The following is a 19,073-nucleotide window of genomic DNA, read 5'->3' on the forward strand; positions in this document are numbered from 1 at the left end:
ATTACTACTGGGGGAATTTATACAGAGGGCACTATTATAGGTGGCATTACTATTGGGGGGCATTACTACTGGGAGGATTGCTCTTGGGGTTCTACTACTTGGGGCACTACTACAGGGGCAGGACTACTGGGGGCCACTACTAATGGGTGCACTGCATAAAGGACACCACTACTGTGGGCTCTGCATACGGGGCACTACCACTGGGGGCACCTACACTACTGTGGGCTCTGATTAAGGTCCCCAATGCGCATACCCCCGGTTCGTTTACATTTAATAGGGGCCCCCACATGTTTGTTGCCCAGGGCCCCCTCAGACCTTAATCCGGCCCTGCCTGTTATAGCAGCTGCCTCTAATATGATGCAATGGAGGAATTATTTTTTTACAATAATCAAAATTAATCAATTAACAAAAAAAAACCGGGACATTTCCTATGGGTAAATCTGTGATACCTGGTGGTGTCCCGACCAATTAGGGCAAGCTAGGAACATGGCGCAGGTTATACAGTAGTAAGACTGCATGGCCACACAGCGGACGCACACACTGCAACGCTGTACTTATTTACTACTAGTCCTCCGCTTCGCATCTGGCACTGTACTGTCCGTGGCGGCTTTCCGTAGCATCAGCAGCCGTGTCCGCTGCGCATGTTCGGTAGCTGCATCGTGCCCGGAGCAGACATGGCGGCGGCCGGCGGGAGGTCACTGCTCCTGACCCGGTACCGGACAGGTGAGGGCGCAGTCTGCCGGAGATACAGGGGAGGGTATTCTATAGCGGAGGAGAGAGGTATACAATGTCGTGCAGCCGTGTCACCTGCTGGGGATATAATGGCAGCAGTCCTATTAGCGCTGGTCCCTATGATGGTTGCTGGTTCCTTCAGTCATTAATCAGGGGAGATGTACTAAACCTTGGAGAGTGATGAAGTGAAGAGAGAGAAACTACCAGCCAATCAGCTCCTAACTGTCATGTTACAGACTGTGTTTGAAAAAAATGACAGGAGCTGATTGGTTGGTACTTTATCACTCTCCAGTTTATCACTTTCCAGAGCTTAGTACATCTGCCCCTCATCTGTTCTCTACGCTGGCTCCTTTGTTCCTGTACTGTATAGTTATGAAATCCTCTCCTTTGTACTACAGCTAAAACTGACTGCAAATAAAATTCATTCATCTTAACAGCTATTCAGGTTTTTTCTCACTGTTTTTGGATTCTTCCTTCGTCCTGCAGACCCCCGTCCTCCTCCCCAATGTCGCATGCAGTGTTTGATGCAGAGTATTTTCCGTTAACCACATTTAAACTTACAGCCGAATTCTGTACCCCATAAAAAGCCCAACTGGCATACTAAATCAATACAGAAGTGTATTAGTAACAGTACTAATACAGTATTTTGGGTTCTTAAATTGAGTCCAGTGGGTGTTATGTGCATATTTGCTTAAGTGTGAAAAAATTATAAAAAACAATATTTCTTTGAAAAAATAATTGCTGCATTTAAGTTGGAGGTACATTAAAATGGGTGCTAGTATATTTTTGTGTCTAAAGTGCAAAATGGTAAAAATACACCTGCTGCAGCCACCTGCAATCCTGATAACCCCTGTCCTATCCATAAAGCCCCCCCAAAATACCTGGCCCAGTAATATAAAACCATTTTCCACTACTTTTTACAATTTCACCATAAAAATGACATTATTAGGGGGAATTAAGCTATTTGAAAAAATATTTCTGCCTAATTAGATATTAAGGGTGTGGTGTCCAAAGGGTTCTGAACCAAGGGCCTGATTCAGAGCCGTTCGCTATTTGCGCTCGCTCGTTCAAAAACAAGGGGTGGCTATTCAAATGATCAGTTCGCAAATTGCAGTCTGTTCACACCTCTAAGTTTGAATGAGCGAGCAAAACATACGCTCGTTTATTTGTTAAAAACGCCCCCTGGCCGCACGCACCATACGTCATGTCCGCTATTTATTAGATTAATCGAGTACATCGACCAGCGTATGAACTGCTCGCTATTCTTGTGGTTGGTTTTTGCTACTACAATCTTGCGAGCAGTTCTGGCTATAAAATAACCCAGTGACGTGGTCAATGACGCTGCTGTATTAATTATGCACACCCATAATACGCCCGTTTTGACCTTTAAGCACGCCTGCGTTCGGATCTCCACTCCCCATTTTCAAGCACCTTCCCCTGTTACCACCCACATACGTCTCATTCTGTCACTCAAAATAGCAGGCATTCGCTATATTGCGAGCACATGAATTTCGGCCGCACTGACTGGTTCGCGCATGCGTATAACGATCCGTACGCATGCGCAGATGTGCGAACATCGCTCGGAACGAGCGTACTGCCGCTAGCGAGTGGCTCTGAATGAGGGCCCAAGTCCCCACATTTTTCGCCTAAAATAGGGATTTAGCAATTTTTTTTTTTACCTGCTCTGAGATGGTGAAAACTTGGCCGGTTTTTGTCCATGGACGTGCGATAACTCAGGGAATAGGGTTGCACGATATGCATTTAGGTGCGAAAACTTATTGAGGCTTTTCGCATCTAATTGAATTCCCCCCCATAGCTGTGGTGGGGGCTCAATGGTCATACAGTGCCCCAAGACTGACTGCTACTGATTTCCATTTGTTCAAGTAATTTTACTTTCTATTACAAATGTTCTGTCCTATCTTGAGTGGTGTTCTTGGTGATATTTATTCAGGTAGAGCTATGTATTTATCATCTATTAGGTTTCTTACACTGTCGCTTAATGGATTTGGCTGCAGACAATAGTGAGCAAACTAATATAGGACTTCTCCCTCTCCGAGCAGTGGTATTTGTAGACCTCAGGGATCAGCGCTGTCATGCACAAGAAAAGCGAGTGTCCAGGACCTCTACTGTGGTTATAACCTCCCCCCCCCCATCATCTATATAACTCATTGAATTTTTTTCAGTTGCTCATTGTAGTGAGGGACGTATTAACTGAACCCAAGCTCCTGATATTACATGCCGGAGCCAGACCAATGTGTCTTTACAGGACACATTATTATTTTAAGTGAATACGTAAATAATCTGTTATACTCTGCTTATTTGAAGGTTTTGTGACCCCTGCCAGACTTCTTACTGATGGCGAGCCCACAAAGTTTACGCCACCAGTCAAGCCAATTCTTGCACCGAAGACCGACTCACAGGAATCTCAGAAAAGGTGACTCCACTTTCTCTCCCGGGTTAATGTTTTATTTGTGATCTCTGCTGTAAAATCCATCATAGGCCCGTATTTAATTTGAGGCGAAAAGCCGTTTTTGCGTGTTTTTGGCGGAAACTTTTTGCCGATTACATAATTTTCGCCTGTTTTGATTTTACTCCATATTCAATTTGGAAGACTGTTCGCCTAGGCGGAAAGTCAATGCAATGTAGTAGGCGGAAAAGTTTCACCTATGAATAGCAGGTGGAAAAAAGTGCAGAATTGGGGTTTTGGGGTACAATGTTGCGGGAACCCCCGTTTTGCCTTAAGACAGTCCCCCAAAGGTAAACTGTGTCAAAAAATGTTTAAAAAAGACTTAAGAACACCCCAAAAAAATCACTTTGAATTTGAGGGCGAAAAAATAAATGTTGGGGGACAAAGTTAAAAACTAGCGATCTTGACTCTGGGGGGTCCCCAAATATGCCCCAGGTGTTTTTTTCATTGCAGGGGCTTGCGGCAGGTGGATTAATCACAATTTTTTAAACTTAACTTTAGCAACTTTAAAATATGCTGACCCCCATTTTCAAGTACCCCAAATTTGCTGAGTTAAGTTCTTTACTCCAAAAAAACCTCCTGAATACTATTCTGCACCACTTATACAAAACGCTATTTAGCAGCTATTGAGCCCGTTTAAAAACACCAAATACCTTAAGCAAGCCAAATCGGGGGGCACCATAGGGAACCCCCATGTCAGAGCATCTTTTGGGGGGGGGTCAGGCTGATTTCCCCAAATCTGACAGTACTTTCCGCTTGTTTAAGTTTCGTCGGGTCCCGTTTTCGCCAACTTTCAAATTGAATACGGCAATACGCGGGCACGCACACGATACTTTTCCGCCTGCAAAACAGGCGAAGTAGGCGAAAAAGTATCGCAGGTCCGCTCAAGTTGAATACGGGCCATAGTCTTAGGTCCGAATCCAAGCTTTCTAACTACTTTTGTTTTTGTGCTGTATTTTTGTGTCTGGTTGAACACTTATGTTTGCCACAATTGTTGCTGGTGTCTTCTCAGTTGCCAGGAGCGTAGGTGCTGAACGATTGACTGACAATGATGGGAGTTGTAGTCAGAGACCACATTAAGGCACATATAGGGGTCTATGATGCCTATACGCAACATGGCACGCCTCCGCTGCAGTCTCGTGCGTCTTTAACTGTAGTGGGCTGGTGGAGAAATACATGACACGCAAAGGTTGTCCTCTGTCCTCATGCTGGCCACACACAGAGCGATATTTTACCCGATTTGGCCGATTCTGACACATTGGAACGACAGATCGTGTAAAATATGGCCAAATCCTGAGTAAATCGTGAGTTCACGATGCGATGCGCGTCCCCGCTGGTCGCACATCGCATCTTCAGATCTGCCGTGCAGTAGCGCAGATCTGACAATATAGGACACGATGCACTGTATAAGTCTGGATGCAGGAGTGATCGTTTGAAGATTGGACACCAAATCGTGTGGAGATCGTGTGCAGAGCTGCCGGGGAGAGTTTCAAGGGAAATCGTACACAAAACGTACACATCGGCTGATCGTCACCTATAGAGACAAAAAATAATAAAATCACCAAGTTATGAATAAGGAGGTGGTCAGCTGACATGTAGGTCATGTGACGTGTGTAGCTGCATGTGGCGAAGTGATGCTGCCAGGGGGGACCAGTATGTGTTAGTGATGAATGATCTGTGAGTGTCCCACATCTATAGAAGCTGATAATGTACTTATAGAGGGGGGAGCTGTGGATTACTGAGTACAGGAGTGAGGGTTAGTACTGTGCAGCATAAGACTGTAGGGTAATTTAAATGTGTGCAATTTATGACTTTTCTAAGGAGGATTTAATTGTAGTGTAGGTCAGTGCTTCTCAAACTCTGGGCCTGATTCAAACCCGCTCGCAAGCGGGTCGATGGTGCCCTAGTGCACATGCGCACGACGGAGGGAGGTCCGTCGTGCGCATGCGCGAGACCCAGATAGCGACAGCCAAGCTGTCGCTCCGGGTCTCGCACCAAAGGGGGCGTGCTGTCGATGTTGAGTGACAGCACGCCCCCTTTGGTGGGCGTGCCGGGGGCGTGGCTGCGAGACGGAGGCGTTCCCATGGGAACGCCTGCCGTCTGGGTCCGGCCCCACTGACATCACTAGTGATGTCAGTGGGAGTGATTTTGGCTCTGATAGAGCCAAAATCACTCCAGGGCTTGCGGTCACCGAGACCCTACCGCAGGGTCTCGTCGCAAGCCCGATGGTCTTGACCATCGCGACCATCATCATGGACGCTCGCATAAGCTGTGGGTGGTAACCCACAGCTATGCGAGCGTCCAGGAGGACACTCCAAAAAAACAAAATAAACGCCCTAATTCAGAGCGGGCGCTCGTTCAGAGCGTCCGGCTCTGAATCAGGCCCTATGTCCTCAATATACACCAAGGGGTAAATTTACCAAAGTGAGAGTTTTTAGAAGTGAGTTTTAAAAGTGCTGTTGCCCATAGCAGCCAATCAGATTCTAGCTACCATCTACTAGAAGGTGCTAGTTAAATGGTAAGTAGAATCTGATTGGTTGCTATGGGCAACATCACGTTTAAAACCCACTTCTAAAAATTCTCACTTTAGTAAATTTACCCCTAACAGTCCAGGTTTTAAGGCTATCTATCCATGCTTGAGCACAGATGGTTAAATCAAAATGACAGTGGTACTTACTAATGAAGTCACCTGCGCTCAATCATAGCTATCCATAAAACCTGGACTGTGTGTTTTCAGGACCGTGTTTGAGTAGCACTGGCGTAGGTCATGAAATAGACTGCATGTGATGTGTGAGGGAGGGAGACATTATTACAGGGTGAGGGATGAAATAAAAGTATATTGTTTTAGTACTTTACATAGTTACTTAGAGTACTAGTTAGTGTCAGTAAATCTGCTTGCAATGGTTGCTCTTCTTTTTTTTTTTTATTTAAGCGTTCTACAAAGTTGTTAGGTGCACTGGATGTCACAATGATACATAGTCTCCATTTAAAGATCACAGAAATAGGTTGCGTTCACTACTCCTAACATAATGAACTTGGTAATATAGACGTGTCCTCATACATCTAATCTCAATACACCACGCAGCGTAACTTGCCTGGCGTGCGTGAGCTGCCAGGCCCCGTGCTACTGTGCCAGCGTCGGGCACCTTTATTTGACGAAAATGCATCTAATGCTGGGGACAGATGATGGTTGTCAGTCTGTATGAACAAACATAATTTGCAGATATATCTGCATATCAGTCGATCTGTTAGGTGTGTACCCAGCTTAGGTCGCAATGCCATGTGAGTAGGATGCACCAGCAGACTGTGCTGATTAATTATACAACACTTGTATATCTGTGTGCACCTGAGTCTGTATATGAAGCGCAACAGAACCTCTAATGAAAAATATCACGCCCGCTATATGGCAGCACAGTACGCTGATGCGTCCTTGTCTCGTCGCATTGCGTCTTAGGGCGATATTCAATTGACAGCGAAAAGCCGTGATCGGCGATACTGTTTCGCTGATGATGTCATTTTCGCCAATCTGTACTTCTCCCCGTATTCAATTCTTCCGAATTTTCACCAGTGTGGAAAGTCAATGGCTAGAACCCTGCGTGAAAGTATCACCTATAAGTAGGTGGCGAGAAAAAATGCAGAATTGGGGTTTTGGGGTGCAATGTTGCGGGAACCCCCCAGCACCCCTTGGACAGTCCCCCAAAGCTTAACTGTGTCAAAATAAAATCTAAATAAAAAGAAAAAAAAACACTGGACACCCCAAAAAAAGTACTTTCATTTTGGGGGTGAAAAAAAAAGTTGGGGGACAAACTTTAAAACTAGCATATTAGACTCAGAGGGGGTCCCCAAGTATGGCCCATGTGTTTTTATGATTGTGGGTGGTTGCTGCAGGTGGATTTTTCACGATTTTTAAAAGTTCACTTTAGCCACTTAAAAATATGCTTGCACCCATTTTCAGGTACCCCAAAGTTGATGGGACTACTTTTTTTTTTTTTTTTTTTTAAACTTGCTAAGTGCTATTTTTCACCACATTTTTAAAGACGCAAAATGAAAGCTATTGAGATCGTTTAAACACCCCAAATACCGTTAGGGCTATTCGGGGGTACCCATAGTGAACCCCCATACCAGATCATATTTTGGGGGGTGTCAGGCTGATTGCCCCAAAAATGACAGCACTTTTCGCTTACTTCGTTGTCGCCAGGTCCCGTTTTCGCAGATTTAGAATTGAATACGGGGACACGCGGGGACGAGCGCAATACTTTTTCACTTTGAAAAGCGGCGATGACTTTTCGCTCCTAATTGAACGCTCGGTGCTAGCAGAGTCTCATAGGACCTGGCAGGCTGAGTGGGGCTCCTTGACGCGACTGCGGCAAAGATGTGTAAGGACACATCTGTAAGTACATAGTGAAGCTACGCAGTATGTAAAGAAAAACAAAAAAAAGATTTAAATACAAGAAGGCCGAGTCTCATACCACGGAGTTAGTCGTACAATATGAAGAATCCAAGATTGCAGTTAAAGTTGGTAGAGTAGTGATAGAACTCTCCCATGTGTCAAAAAATAAAGCGACTTCTCTTTATTAAGACGTTTGCGTTACCCAACGCAACCAAGCCCTGGAGTGCGTCGCATTCCGGGGCTTGGCGCATATGAAAAATGCGGTTAATGCATTTTTTTGGGTTTGACCGTATTTCTTCCTTTGCTGCATCCCCCCCATAGTCTCCGCACAATCCATACGAAAGATAAATTGAAGTTTGTCCCTATATAATTGGAAATTTACAGGGGTAGGGTGTATCCATTCTTGCAGCATGGTTTGCTTTGCTGCCACACTCACTGCCAATAAAAATGTCCTACTTCCATGAGTAACCATCTGCCCGCTCCGTAAGATACCCAGAATGGCCCATGCTGGAGTGGATGGAGGGGAGATGGATGGGTTTGTGAGCCCAGAGGCGCCTGGTTGTCAAGGTCGCTCTTCTTAACATTATTTTCCCTATAATCCCTCTTCCCGAGGAACTCTTCTGTCATTCTTACTGATGTTTAATATTACTCTCCATATTGTTGCCTGTTGAAGCTAATGGTCTTTTTTTTTTTTTTCTTTAATACTTTGTTAAGAGATTTTTAGTGTTTTGTAGACAACACAATTAGGACAAAAAGTAAAGTGACAATGCAATAACAGCGACACAATGAAGAGAGGGAAGGGGAAAATGATAACAGAAGGGGCTAGATGATATAATATAGTGTTCATTCTAGGTCCGGCTTCGGACCTAGAGAAAGGGCACACCTGCTCGCGTCCAAAAAGGGGACGCGACCAAGGAAAAGGGGCGCTTCTTTAAGACGTGTCCCTTTTTTGTCACTCTTGGGGGCGTGCCCGCACTTAGACATGCTGGGCTGTCTCCGAGCGCTGCTGTCAGTGTGAATGGATGATGGGCGCATGCACCCGCAGGCTGTTTCGCCCCGCTAAAACAGCCTAGCGGGAACGCTAATATTAAGCAATATGTTTATTTAAAAACAGTATAACAAAAGTGTATATCATAACACAATAAGTAAAGGGTGAGGGAATGAAAGTCAGTGTAAGCTAGGATTGAAGGACAATACAAAGAATGTAGGCTAAATGGTATGTAAGGGTAGAGAGGAGGTTGGGGCTCAGCCTCAAAATAAGCACCCCTGGAGTTCCACGTTTTAATAAAGCTGTCAGAAGAGAAGCTGTAATGCGTTCCAGGCAATAGATCGCCCAAATATTGTCGGAGGTTAGGAATGAGGGGGGGACAACTTTTCCAAGGGACGAGCTCACACGTTTGGCTGCATTCAATACGTTTTTGAGTAGGGCCGGTGGTGTGCGGTTTGGAACATCAGTAATCATGGACCTCGTTCCAGAAGGGCTTTATTTATAGGCAGGTCCACCTTATGTGCCACAGGAGCGCCAACAAGGGCCTGGTGATATCACCGAAAAAAGAGGCTATAAGAGTGTTCCTTAATGCTAATTGAAATGGAGCTTTTGGCCAGGGCAACTCTCCCCTTGGGGGCTCTCAGGCTTGAAGGCTGACTCCTACAGTTTTCCCAGGCCTGGCCTCAGACCACAACAGATGCCTGGGTTCGAGAGGTGGTCTCTCTGGGTTACGCCATCACGTTTCAGAGGCATCCCCCTCAAAGGTTTGTACAACCCTGCCTTTAGACCTGGTCAGGTCCTTGGCCTTCCTGGAGTCTATTGTGGGCCCTCCTGAGGTCAGGAGTCATAATCACCGTTGTTTGACGCAGCAGGGAAGGAGTTATTATTAAAATTTGTTTTTGATTCAGAAACGAAATTGGTCACATCGCCCTATCCTCAATCTGAAGTGTCTCAACAGATTGATTCCATGTGCACGGTCAATTATGCTGCCAATGGAGCCTGGAGATTTCATGGTCTCCCTGGACATACAGGATGCATATCTGCATTTTCCGATTGCACAATGCCACCAAAGATTTCTGAGATTGGCGGTAGATCAGCAACATTACCAATTTCAGGCTCTACCCTCACGCCACAACCACAAGGTCCCCAGGTACGGCTCCAGAGCGAGGGACCCCTCAGCCGCCTTCGTGGACGCTCTGGCGGTGAGGTGTAATTTCAGGTTGGCATACCAGTTTCCTCCAATATCCTTCCTCCCAAGAGTAGTCAGAAAGTTTAGCAGGAAGGCGGCAGGTTAATACTGATAGCGCCTGCTTGGCCCGGGAGACATTGGTTCACCGATCTGACATGTCTATCCATACACAGGCCACTTCCACTGCCTCTACGACCGGATTTGCTAGTGCAGGGTCCCTGCCTATATCCGGATTTACCTCGGTGGGCTTTGACAACATGGCTCTTGAGGCTTCCATCTTAAAGGCCAAAGGTTTCTCCACTGCTGTGATCCAGATGATGATGAGGGCAAGGAAGCCTGCTTCAGCCCACATCTATCATAGGAGTTGGCATTCATATTTTCCTTGGTGTTCCAAACAAAATATGACCCTAAAGTTATCAAGGTTTCAAGAGTACTTGCTTTTCTGCAGGCTGGGTTAGACTTCGGTCTGCGCCTGGCTACCTTGAGGGTTCAGAATTCTGCTTTGTCAGTTTTATTCCAGCGCAGAATTGCGCCCCTGGCAGATGTAAGTACATTTTAGAAGGGGGTTTTCCGACTGCAACCTCCGTTTGTCCATACTGTAGCACCATGGGATTTATCCTTGGTTCTCAGGGCGCTGCAAGCTCCCCCCTTTGAACCCCTGGATAAGGTGGACTTGAGATGGTTGACAGTGAAGACACTTTTTCTCCTCGCTATCTCCTCAGCTCCGTAGAGTTTCTGACTTGGCAGCACTGTCATGTCGCTCTCCATATTTGTTTTTTCATCAAAATAGAGCTGTCCTTCATACTTAGGCGGGTTACCTTCCGAAGGTGGTATCCCGTTTCCATATGAAAGAGGAAATTGTAGTCCCGGCTTTTCAGTCTTCAAACCTGTCTACAGTTGAAGCTTCCCTGGATGTGGTTCGAGCCCTTCGTGTCTACGGGGATCATACCAGCTCCATCAGGAAATCAGGTTTGCTCTTTGTGTTATATGGGTTTCACAAACGAGGCTGAGCAGCAAACAAACAGACTTTGGCTCGCCTGCTGTGTACGACTATTGCTCAGGTCTATATACAGGCTTATCTCCCTGTTCCTAACAAGGTGACAGCACATTCTACTCGGTCTGTAGGACCATCGTGGGCGGTTAGACATGGCGCCTCATTTGATACTTTTGCCTCACAGGATGCTGCCTTTGGGCGGCGGATTCTCCTCTCTGCTCAGGAGCGTGCCCACCCTTGAAGGAACTGCTTTAGGACGTCCCCATGATAGATCCTGTGGACCCTGAAGAAGAAAATTAGAGTTATGGTATAACATATCTTGGTTAACTTTTTTTGACCTCATTTGGGATCTGTTCTTTGCTTTTTTTTTATTTCACTGATTCCCTCTTCGTATTTTGAGAGTGTTTCTTGGTTACATTGTACTTCCTTCTCCACTTTCCATCTCTTGCTGGAATGGTGCACACACACGGACAGATTTTTCTTCAGATCTGAACGATAACTATTTTAAAAATCGTTTAATCGTTCATATCTGAAGGAAAATCGGACATATCTGTCAGATGAACGATGCGCGTTCCCGATGGTCAGATAACGATATCTGACATCTGATGTGTTTGCAGTCAGACTTGGACGATTCCATTCATTTTAATGCAGTCAAAAATCATTCAATCATTCAAATCTTTGGTAAAATCGTTCATCTGAGAGATCTGACCGTGTGTATGCTCCATTAGGCTTGTTTGCAAACTGAGGGCGTGATTCAGAGCCGCTCGTTCGCTCCAAGCGATGTTCGCACATCTGCGCATGCGTATGGGTCGTAATGCGCATGCGCCAACCAGTCATTGCGGTCGGAAATTGTGCGCTCGCAAAATAGCGAGTGCCTGCTAATTTGAGTGACAGGATGAGGCGTTTATGGGTGGTAACAGGGGAAGGTGCTTGAAAACGGGGAGTGGAGATCCGAACGCAGGCGTGCCAAATGGTCAAAACGGGCATTTTAAGGGTGTGCATAATTAACAAAGCAGCGTCATCGACCACGTCACTTGGTTGTCTCTTAGCCTGAACTGTTCACATGATTGCGGTAGGAAAATCCAACCACAAGCACTGCGAGCAGTTCAGACGCCTTTCGATGTACTCGATTAATCTAATAAATAGCGGAGATGACATATGATGCGAACGGCCAGGGGGCGTCTTTACAACATAGCGAGCGCATGTTTCGTTTGCTCGCTCAGACATAGAGGCGTCAACAGACCGCAAAGAGCGAGCGCTCAATTTAAATAGCCGGCCCCTTTTTCTGAACGACCGTTCGCAAATAGCGTCCGGCTCTGAATCAGGCCCTGAATGTCTGTGGCTGGGAGCGGGGTATATAGGGAGGTGGACCAGTGCATGCTGGGAGTTTCAAAGCTCTAAGCTGTTTGGTGCAATGGATTGTTTCCACTACATACCCCAAGGTAGATCCTGTGCACCCTATGGACCTCGAAGAAAAAAAGTTAACTAAGGTATGTTATACCATAACTCTAATTTTTTGCTATGGGGCCTTCAAATATCTAGTTACGCACCTGGCTAAGATGGCATAGAGATTCTAATGGAGAGCATTGTGACGGAGAGTTAGGACTGCGTAAGGAATTATAGAAGTGCCTAAGTTGTAAGTATTGATAAAATGCAGTTTGCAGCGTTGCAAATCGTGAGCATAACGTTGCAAAGTCTGGAAAGGATGAGGCTAATGTCAGTGACGAACAGAGAGTGGTAACAACCTGTGCCAGCGGGGTGAGAAGCCCACTGGCTGGTATCATTAAGCTAGAATGCAGGACCAATGGCCCCTTGCATGATGCCAAGTGTGTTAAATTCATAACTCTTCCTGTTGGGATTTATTTACAGTTTTAATTTTTGGTTTTGCCCAATACAGGTTCCTGAGCCCAGAGTTCATCCCCCCACGAGGCAGGAAAAACCCGCTGGTGTTTTACATTGAAAGGCAAGATATGATTGAAAGACGGAAAGTGCTAAACGTGCCCGAGTTCTACGTAGGTGCGATATCTGCTCTGCTCTCCTGTTGTTTGGGGAAAACGACGTCTGTGCAAATATAATATGGAAATATGAGACCTTGTTTGAAATACAATGTTGTCTTCCCTTAAACTGATACATTTTAATAGTTTGTGTCTATATATTATGTATTGCATTTACATATATATACCTCAGGAAGTCTGACATACTGATAGTAAATGATTTCTGCCCTGTAAGGTGTGAGAAAGATCTATACAGAGATTTGCAACATTTAGATCTCACTGGAATATTATCTCTCACGTACTCTGGGCCTGATTCAGAGCCGGAAGCTATTTGCGGACAGTCGTTCCAAAAAAGGGGCCGGCTATTTAAATTGAGCGCTCGCTCTTTGCGGTTTGTTGACGCCTCTATGTCTGAGCGAGCGAACGAAAAATGCGCTCGCTATTTTGTAAAGACGCCCCTTTGCCGTTCGCAACACACGTCATCTCCGGTATTTATTAGATTAATCGGGTACATCGAAAGGCGTCTGAACTGCTTGCAGTGCTTGTGGTAGGATTTACTTCCCGCTATCACTGCGAGCAGTTCAGGCTAAAAGACAACCAAGTGACGTGGTCGATGACGCTCCTTTACTAATTATGCACTCCCATTAAATGCCCTTTTGACCGTTTGGCACGCCTGCGTTCTGATCTCCACTCTCCGTTTTCAAGCACCTTCCCCTGTTACCACCCACAAACGGTACATTCTGTCACTCACATTAGCAGCCCCTCGCTGTTTTGCGAGCGCACGATTTCCGACCGCAATAACTGGTTTGCACATGCGCAGTTGTGCGAACATCGCTCAGAGCGAGCGGCCGCTTACAAGCTGCTCTGAATCAGGCCCTCTGTGCTAGCAATGCTGATTAATGGGAAGTAGGGAATTGTAGGGATCATATACACCTGATGCCAGCTTCCCTCTCCCCTTCAGGTAATACCATGCAGTAGTGAGCATTTTGCAAGCAGAGCCATAACTAGACTTTTTGGTGCCCTGTGCCAGAAAGAGCATTGGCGCCCCCCTCATTTTTCAAAGGGACATAATGCACCCAAAAAAGGGCCATGGCTTCATGGGGAAGGGCCAGGGAAGAGATAGGAGAGGCCAGGAGATGCTGGGGATGAAATAAGAGGAAGCTACAAGCAAGAATGATAATGAACAGAAATTTGACAGGCCCAAACAGCGTCCCCTGACCTATGGTGCCCTGTGTGATGGCACCGGCCGCACTACCCTAGCTACGGCCCTGTCTGCAAGAACCTATGCAGTGCCCTTCTCAGGGTGCAGCCTGTGTCTGTTTTGTAAGTTTTTTATTTTTGTTAAAAGCTCTCTTTAATTATTGTAAAGCTGGAACAACACAGTTTAATCTATTTCATCATTAACTGTGCTCTGACCACACACTGGTAACGACTGGTTCCTTTGCCCTCCCACTTGTTCCAAGGGAATTGAAAGACTGTCTTTATTTTATCATTCGGCAGACAAAATGGTTGCCATCAGTAGGGTACACTGTACTCCGAGACTTGTTGTTAAATGTTGTCATTAGGTCAACATTAACAACTAATATAATAAAATGTTACACAGAATGGAAGTTGCTCAAATCAAATAATAAACCCATCATAGGTGCATGTAAGGGAGTGGTTAATCTAGACTAGAAGTTAAAAACCGCAAAAACTTTCCCCCAGCACACTGCAAACAGGCCAGCATACAGAGACTCACATTCTGCCTGATAATAGCAATGCAGAGATGTCAGTTACATACATTTGCCAATATATGGTAAGCCCCCAGGCCCCGGCAAGGCATCTCTGCTCTTGTGGTCCTAACGCTACTGATAACAACACCTACTTTGTGTCATATATTTATGTATTTCTAAATTGACAGCTAACCTACCTGGAGGCTACAGGCAACGTGTTGACATTCTCAGAATGTCGACATTCGGTTTAGGTTGCGGGATGGGAGGCACTATTTGGAGGTTAGGGCTAGGCTATGGTCATTGGGGGGGGAGCGTTGGTGTAGACTACAGGGGGGAGTTAGGGTTAGATACTATGGGGGGGAGGGATTAGGGATAGGGCAAGTATACTCACCGGAACTGCCGCTTCATCAGATGACTGATGAAGACTCTTTAGTATTAGTCCATCTTCTCGCCTATACCTGCGCCTTACCATTCACAGGCATGATTTAGTTCCAAACCATTCAGCTTATTCAGCCAACACCAGGACGCTCGCTACACCCCCTACACCTCACTAAAGAGTCTTGTGTTACAAGCTGTATATTTGATATTTAAGTTAAGACCTGTTACATTTCTTACAATATTGCAGTGTTAATCCTTGATCAGTATAAGTTACCAGTGTATTAATAGGTGTATAATTATGATAAGTAAAAAGTTAACTTTCAAGGTATGAGAAGTGTTACTTCTGTGTCTCTCTAAAGCAGATTGCTTTTTTTATGTGTCGATTATTAACCAGTTGCATTTCCCCATGTCCCTTCCCCCCGCCAGGCAGTATTCTTTCTGTGACCATGTCAGATCCTCATGCAAGCGGAAAACCCAACAAATTCGTAGGACTTTGCATACAGCGATCGGGGAAAGGCCTGGGGGCCACGTTTCTGCTTCGAAATATTATTGACGGGCAAGGTAGGTTTGAAATACAGCATTTCTATGTATTCTCATTATTGTATGAGTTTTTACATAGGAAATATATGCTGAAAATTTGAATTCAAAGCTGACGATATTTCTATATTCAAACATTTGTTCAAAAAATAAATAAAAATAAGAAAAAAAGCTCTTGTATAAGTTTTATAGTGAACCTATCTCAGATGTTCAATTGCAATAATTCTCATCTTTGAAGGGATTTTTATATGACGTGGCCTCCATATCTTGGACCGCTTAGACCTTAGCACTAGGCCCTCCATGTTTTTTCCCAATGTGTGATCATAATCTCTATAGGAAAATAGAAATGCGGTTATCTGTGATCCACATGTCCGTGTGTTTGGTATTTAATGGGACACGTTGGGCCACGCGGTTTCACAGTGGTTAGCATTGCTGCCCCACAGGAGTTCAGTGTGTTATAAAAGATACAGATGGTCAGTATGTTCTAATGGATGTACTCACTCACTCAGACCTGTCTTCACCTCCTGCAGGTGTGGAGATAAAATATGACCTTTACAGTCCCCGTATTCATGAAATACAAGTATTAAAGCTGGAGAAGAGACCGGACAGCAACTTGATGTACCTGCGCGACGCCCTTCCCGAATACAGCACAGTCGATGTCAACATGAAGCCGATCCTCTTCATGGAATCAGAAGTCCCAGTCAATGCGGTAAGCAATTAGCCAGTGTGATATACAGAGGTGCTTTAGAGGTTGCAATGGCAGCCAAACTAAGGCGGTCCATATGCTGTGCAACTACAAAGCCCAGCGTGCTCACCAGGTAAATATATAGCATGCTCAGCTAGGCCAGCAGTAGTTTCATAGCATGCTGTGAATGCTGGGCACTAGACTCCTGGGTGGGACAAAACTGCTGTGATCACTGAGTAAAGTTCCTCCTCCTGTTATCCAGTTGACCAATCCCACAGCTGCCGTTACCTGAGTAGCAGAGTGACGTCCAATGGAAACATCTAGGGCTCATAGAGGGATGTGGCAGTTATGAAATGTGGATTAATCTATAGGCTTCAGACAGCACTTGCTAGAGGGGATGAGGCTGATACAGTTTGGGTGAACTACTGTCTGCATAATACCGCAGGCCCTCACTTATTAATTTGCACTCCCTGCTCACACACTATCAGTAGCTGTGTGGTGAGTCCATCTACAGTCCTGATGCTCACACAGTACTCCGCTGGGCGCGCCTGCTGTGTAAGGGGTAAGGGGCGTGTATTCAGCCAGCGTGACCCAGTGTCGCAGAAAACAGGACCTGTTGAATTGTGACCAATTACAGGCTGCAGATATCGGCAGAATACAGAGGTAGGGGGAGCTATGTGGAGTGATATTGATTGAAGCCCAAACACTACACCATAAGCCTGTATGGGTCTAAGCACATATGGGGCTATATCCACTGTAGCCATCAGCAAATCTGTCTGATCCTAGCTAAACAGAGACTCTGGGGAGGGGAAAAATAAAAGTTAAGGGAAAAGAAAAAAAACCCTGCCCAGGCCACATGCTAGTGTTATATAGAGGGAGGAGGTGACGCACATTGGTGATTTTCTTTTTTTAATGTATCAGTGAAGTGAACTAGATTCTTGTAACTTATTTGACAAACCAGTTACTTTAATTTCAATGAACTATAACTAACATATTCTTTTTTTTTTTTCTATGTACTATATATACTACTACCCTGCCCCCCCCCCCCCCTACTCTGCGCTGCTGCTCGTCCTGTCTCCCTAACCCCCCTCCCTTCCCTTTTGCTCCGACCTCGCCCCCTCTCTGTCCCGCCTGGCCGTTCCCTCTCCCATACTTAATCCATTCCGAGTGGCCAGTCCTCCTCCTAGGCCTGTCCCGTCTCCTAGAAGTGGGAGCCGTTGTACACGTTATTACATACTGTATATTCTTTAAGCACTACTAATAACCAATTCTAATAGTTGTCTGAGGTACACTATGGGCGGTATCCAATTAGCCTCGAACATTGTTTGGGCGCTAATGGATCCCCCGGGACTATCCATTTAGCCCCGAAGTCCAGCCTAACACCGGCATTTATCAGGGATTTTTTTTTTTTCGGGACCTGATGTGTCTCGAAAAATTAACCACGAAAAGTGCAGTTTTCTTCACCAGCGCAATGGCGAAAATACACAGGTCCGTAAACTTCTCACGGATCCTATGTGTTTTCGGGCGATTTATCCTATTTGTTCGTCCAAACAAATAGGATAGGGTGAAAAACAATTGTCGAAAAACAGGGATTATCTGAAAAATTCCCTGTTTTTTTTTTCTCCCCTCGAAAAAATATCTGGGCTAAGTGTATACCGCCCTACGGTCCTTAGAGTGAAATTTAAGTGGCACAAAAGTTATATGATCACTGTTTCCACAATCTGATTTTCCCCAACTGCACACAAATAACTTATTTAATCTAGGAGAGGGATCGGTTAAGGGTTTTTTCTGCCTTGGTTGTCAATTTAATTTTTTTATTTTATTTTATTAAAATACACATTTTTTAACAAATAATCTGCATTGTTTTAGTAATTTAGCTACAAAATGTCTACATTCGCCGTCTGTATGAGGATTGTGGTCGTTAGTGGGATTTCCCTGATTTTATAATAACTTTGTAGTGATTGTATTTCTTTGTTTCCTCTCTCCCGTAAGATGCAAGTGAAGATGAAGCCACGGCCTTGGTCCAAACATTGGGAACAGGAAAAACACAACATTAAAGGGATCGCATTTGAGTACTATCTCCTGGAGAAGCACGTTAAGCAAGCGCAGAAGTCCGCTAGGCCCTGGGAAAAGTTTGACATGCTAAAGGAGTACGATACCACCGCAATAGAGAAGAAAATATTGGCAGAAGTCACGGATAAACTGGCACAGTCCAAAACCAGCCAGAACACTGCTTGAAAAACCGCTATAATTCATATATAACCATACAATAAAAGTGTAAATTTTGTAATTATTCGTGTTGCACTTATTCGAATCATCTATCCTGGATGCAAGAGATCCATCTGAAAACCAGGGTAATTACATGTACACATAACTCAGCATGCCGCGCAATTCTATCAGCGCGGCCTCACTAAACTAAGCATACTTGCAAACGCCACGGTACCCCCAGCTCATAAAGTCTCCCACTTCCCATTACATACATACGCAAGTCAGCGAAAACATCGAGTAACATCGGACCCATACACAGAATTATGGTTGAGCCTGACGTGCCTCACAACCTGCGAAGCCTCCTGTCGCCATGCAGGGCTCAGGCTGCATTTGCCGACGCTGGGGCTTAATTATGCACGCCCCTGTAATGGCGTTCCTTTGACCTCAACCCCCATAACGGCCCTTCCTGTCAATCATTTCTTTGTGCCACGTGTCCGCTGTGTTCGCATACCCAATCGCAGTGGCCGGCTTGCGCACTGTGATGCATGCACAGAATGCAAACATCGACCGGTTGCGTTGCGTCTGCAGCCGTGCGTTCGAACCTGGATCATTCCCATATCCAACTGCACTTTACAATCTACCACATCAGTACCCACCCAGTGGAGCTTTACAATCTATATACCCTACCTAGCTAGGGTTAATTTTTGATAGAAGCCAATTAACCTACCATTAAGTTTATGAATTGTGAGAGAAAACCTACGCAGACTCGGGGAGAACAATCAAACTCCTTGGTCAGGAA

General features: G+C 45.3%; 1 protein-coding gene across 1 annotated transcript; it reads left to right on the forward strand.

The window, feature by feature from the left end:
* The first annotated feature begins 539 nt into the window (after nucleotides 1-539).
* On the forward strand, nucleotides 540-18,359 carry MRPL19 (mitochondrial ribosomal protein L19). The gene is made up of 6 exons (XM_088467370.1): nucleotides 540-723; nucleotides 3,058-3,166; nucleotides 12,658-12,776; nucleotides 15,271-15,405; nucleotides 15,912-16,090; nucleotides 18,059-18,359. The coding sequence occupies exons 1-6, from the start codon at nucleotides 642-644 to the stop codon at nucleotides 18,302-18,304; spliced, it is 870 nt and encodes a 289-aa protein (XP_088323496.1). The 5' UTR covers nucleotides 540-641; the 3' UTR covers nucleotides 18,305-18,359.
* The last annotated feature ends 714 nt before the right edge of the window (nucleotides 18,360-19,073 follow it).

The sequence above is a fragment of the Taudactylus pleione genome, unplaced genomic scaffold (assembly GCF_031769625.1).
Source record: "Taudactylus pleione unplaced genomic scaffold, aTauple2 ptg000070l, whole genome shotgun sequence".
NCBI classification, from domain to species: Eukaryota; Metazoa; Chordata; class Amphibia; order Anura; family Myobatrachidae; genus Taudactylus; species Taudactylus pleione.

What these genes read in the sequence shown, in the direction of transcription:
- MRPL19 (XM_088467370.1), top strand. Translation starts at nt 642, where the DNA reads ATGTTCGGTAGCTGCATCGTGCCCGGAGCAGACATGGCGGCGGCCGGC. An exon ending in TCACAGGAATCTCAGAAAAG is followed by an intron (nt 3,167 to 12,657) that starts GTGACTCCACTT and finishes TGCCCAATACAG; the next exon opens with GTTCCTGAGCCCAGAGTTCA. An exon ending in CAGAAGTCCCAGTCAATGCG is followed by an intron (nt 16,091 to 18,058) that starts GTAAGCAATTAG and finishes CTCTCCCGTAAG; the next exon opens with ATGCAAGTGAAGATGAAGCC.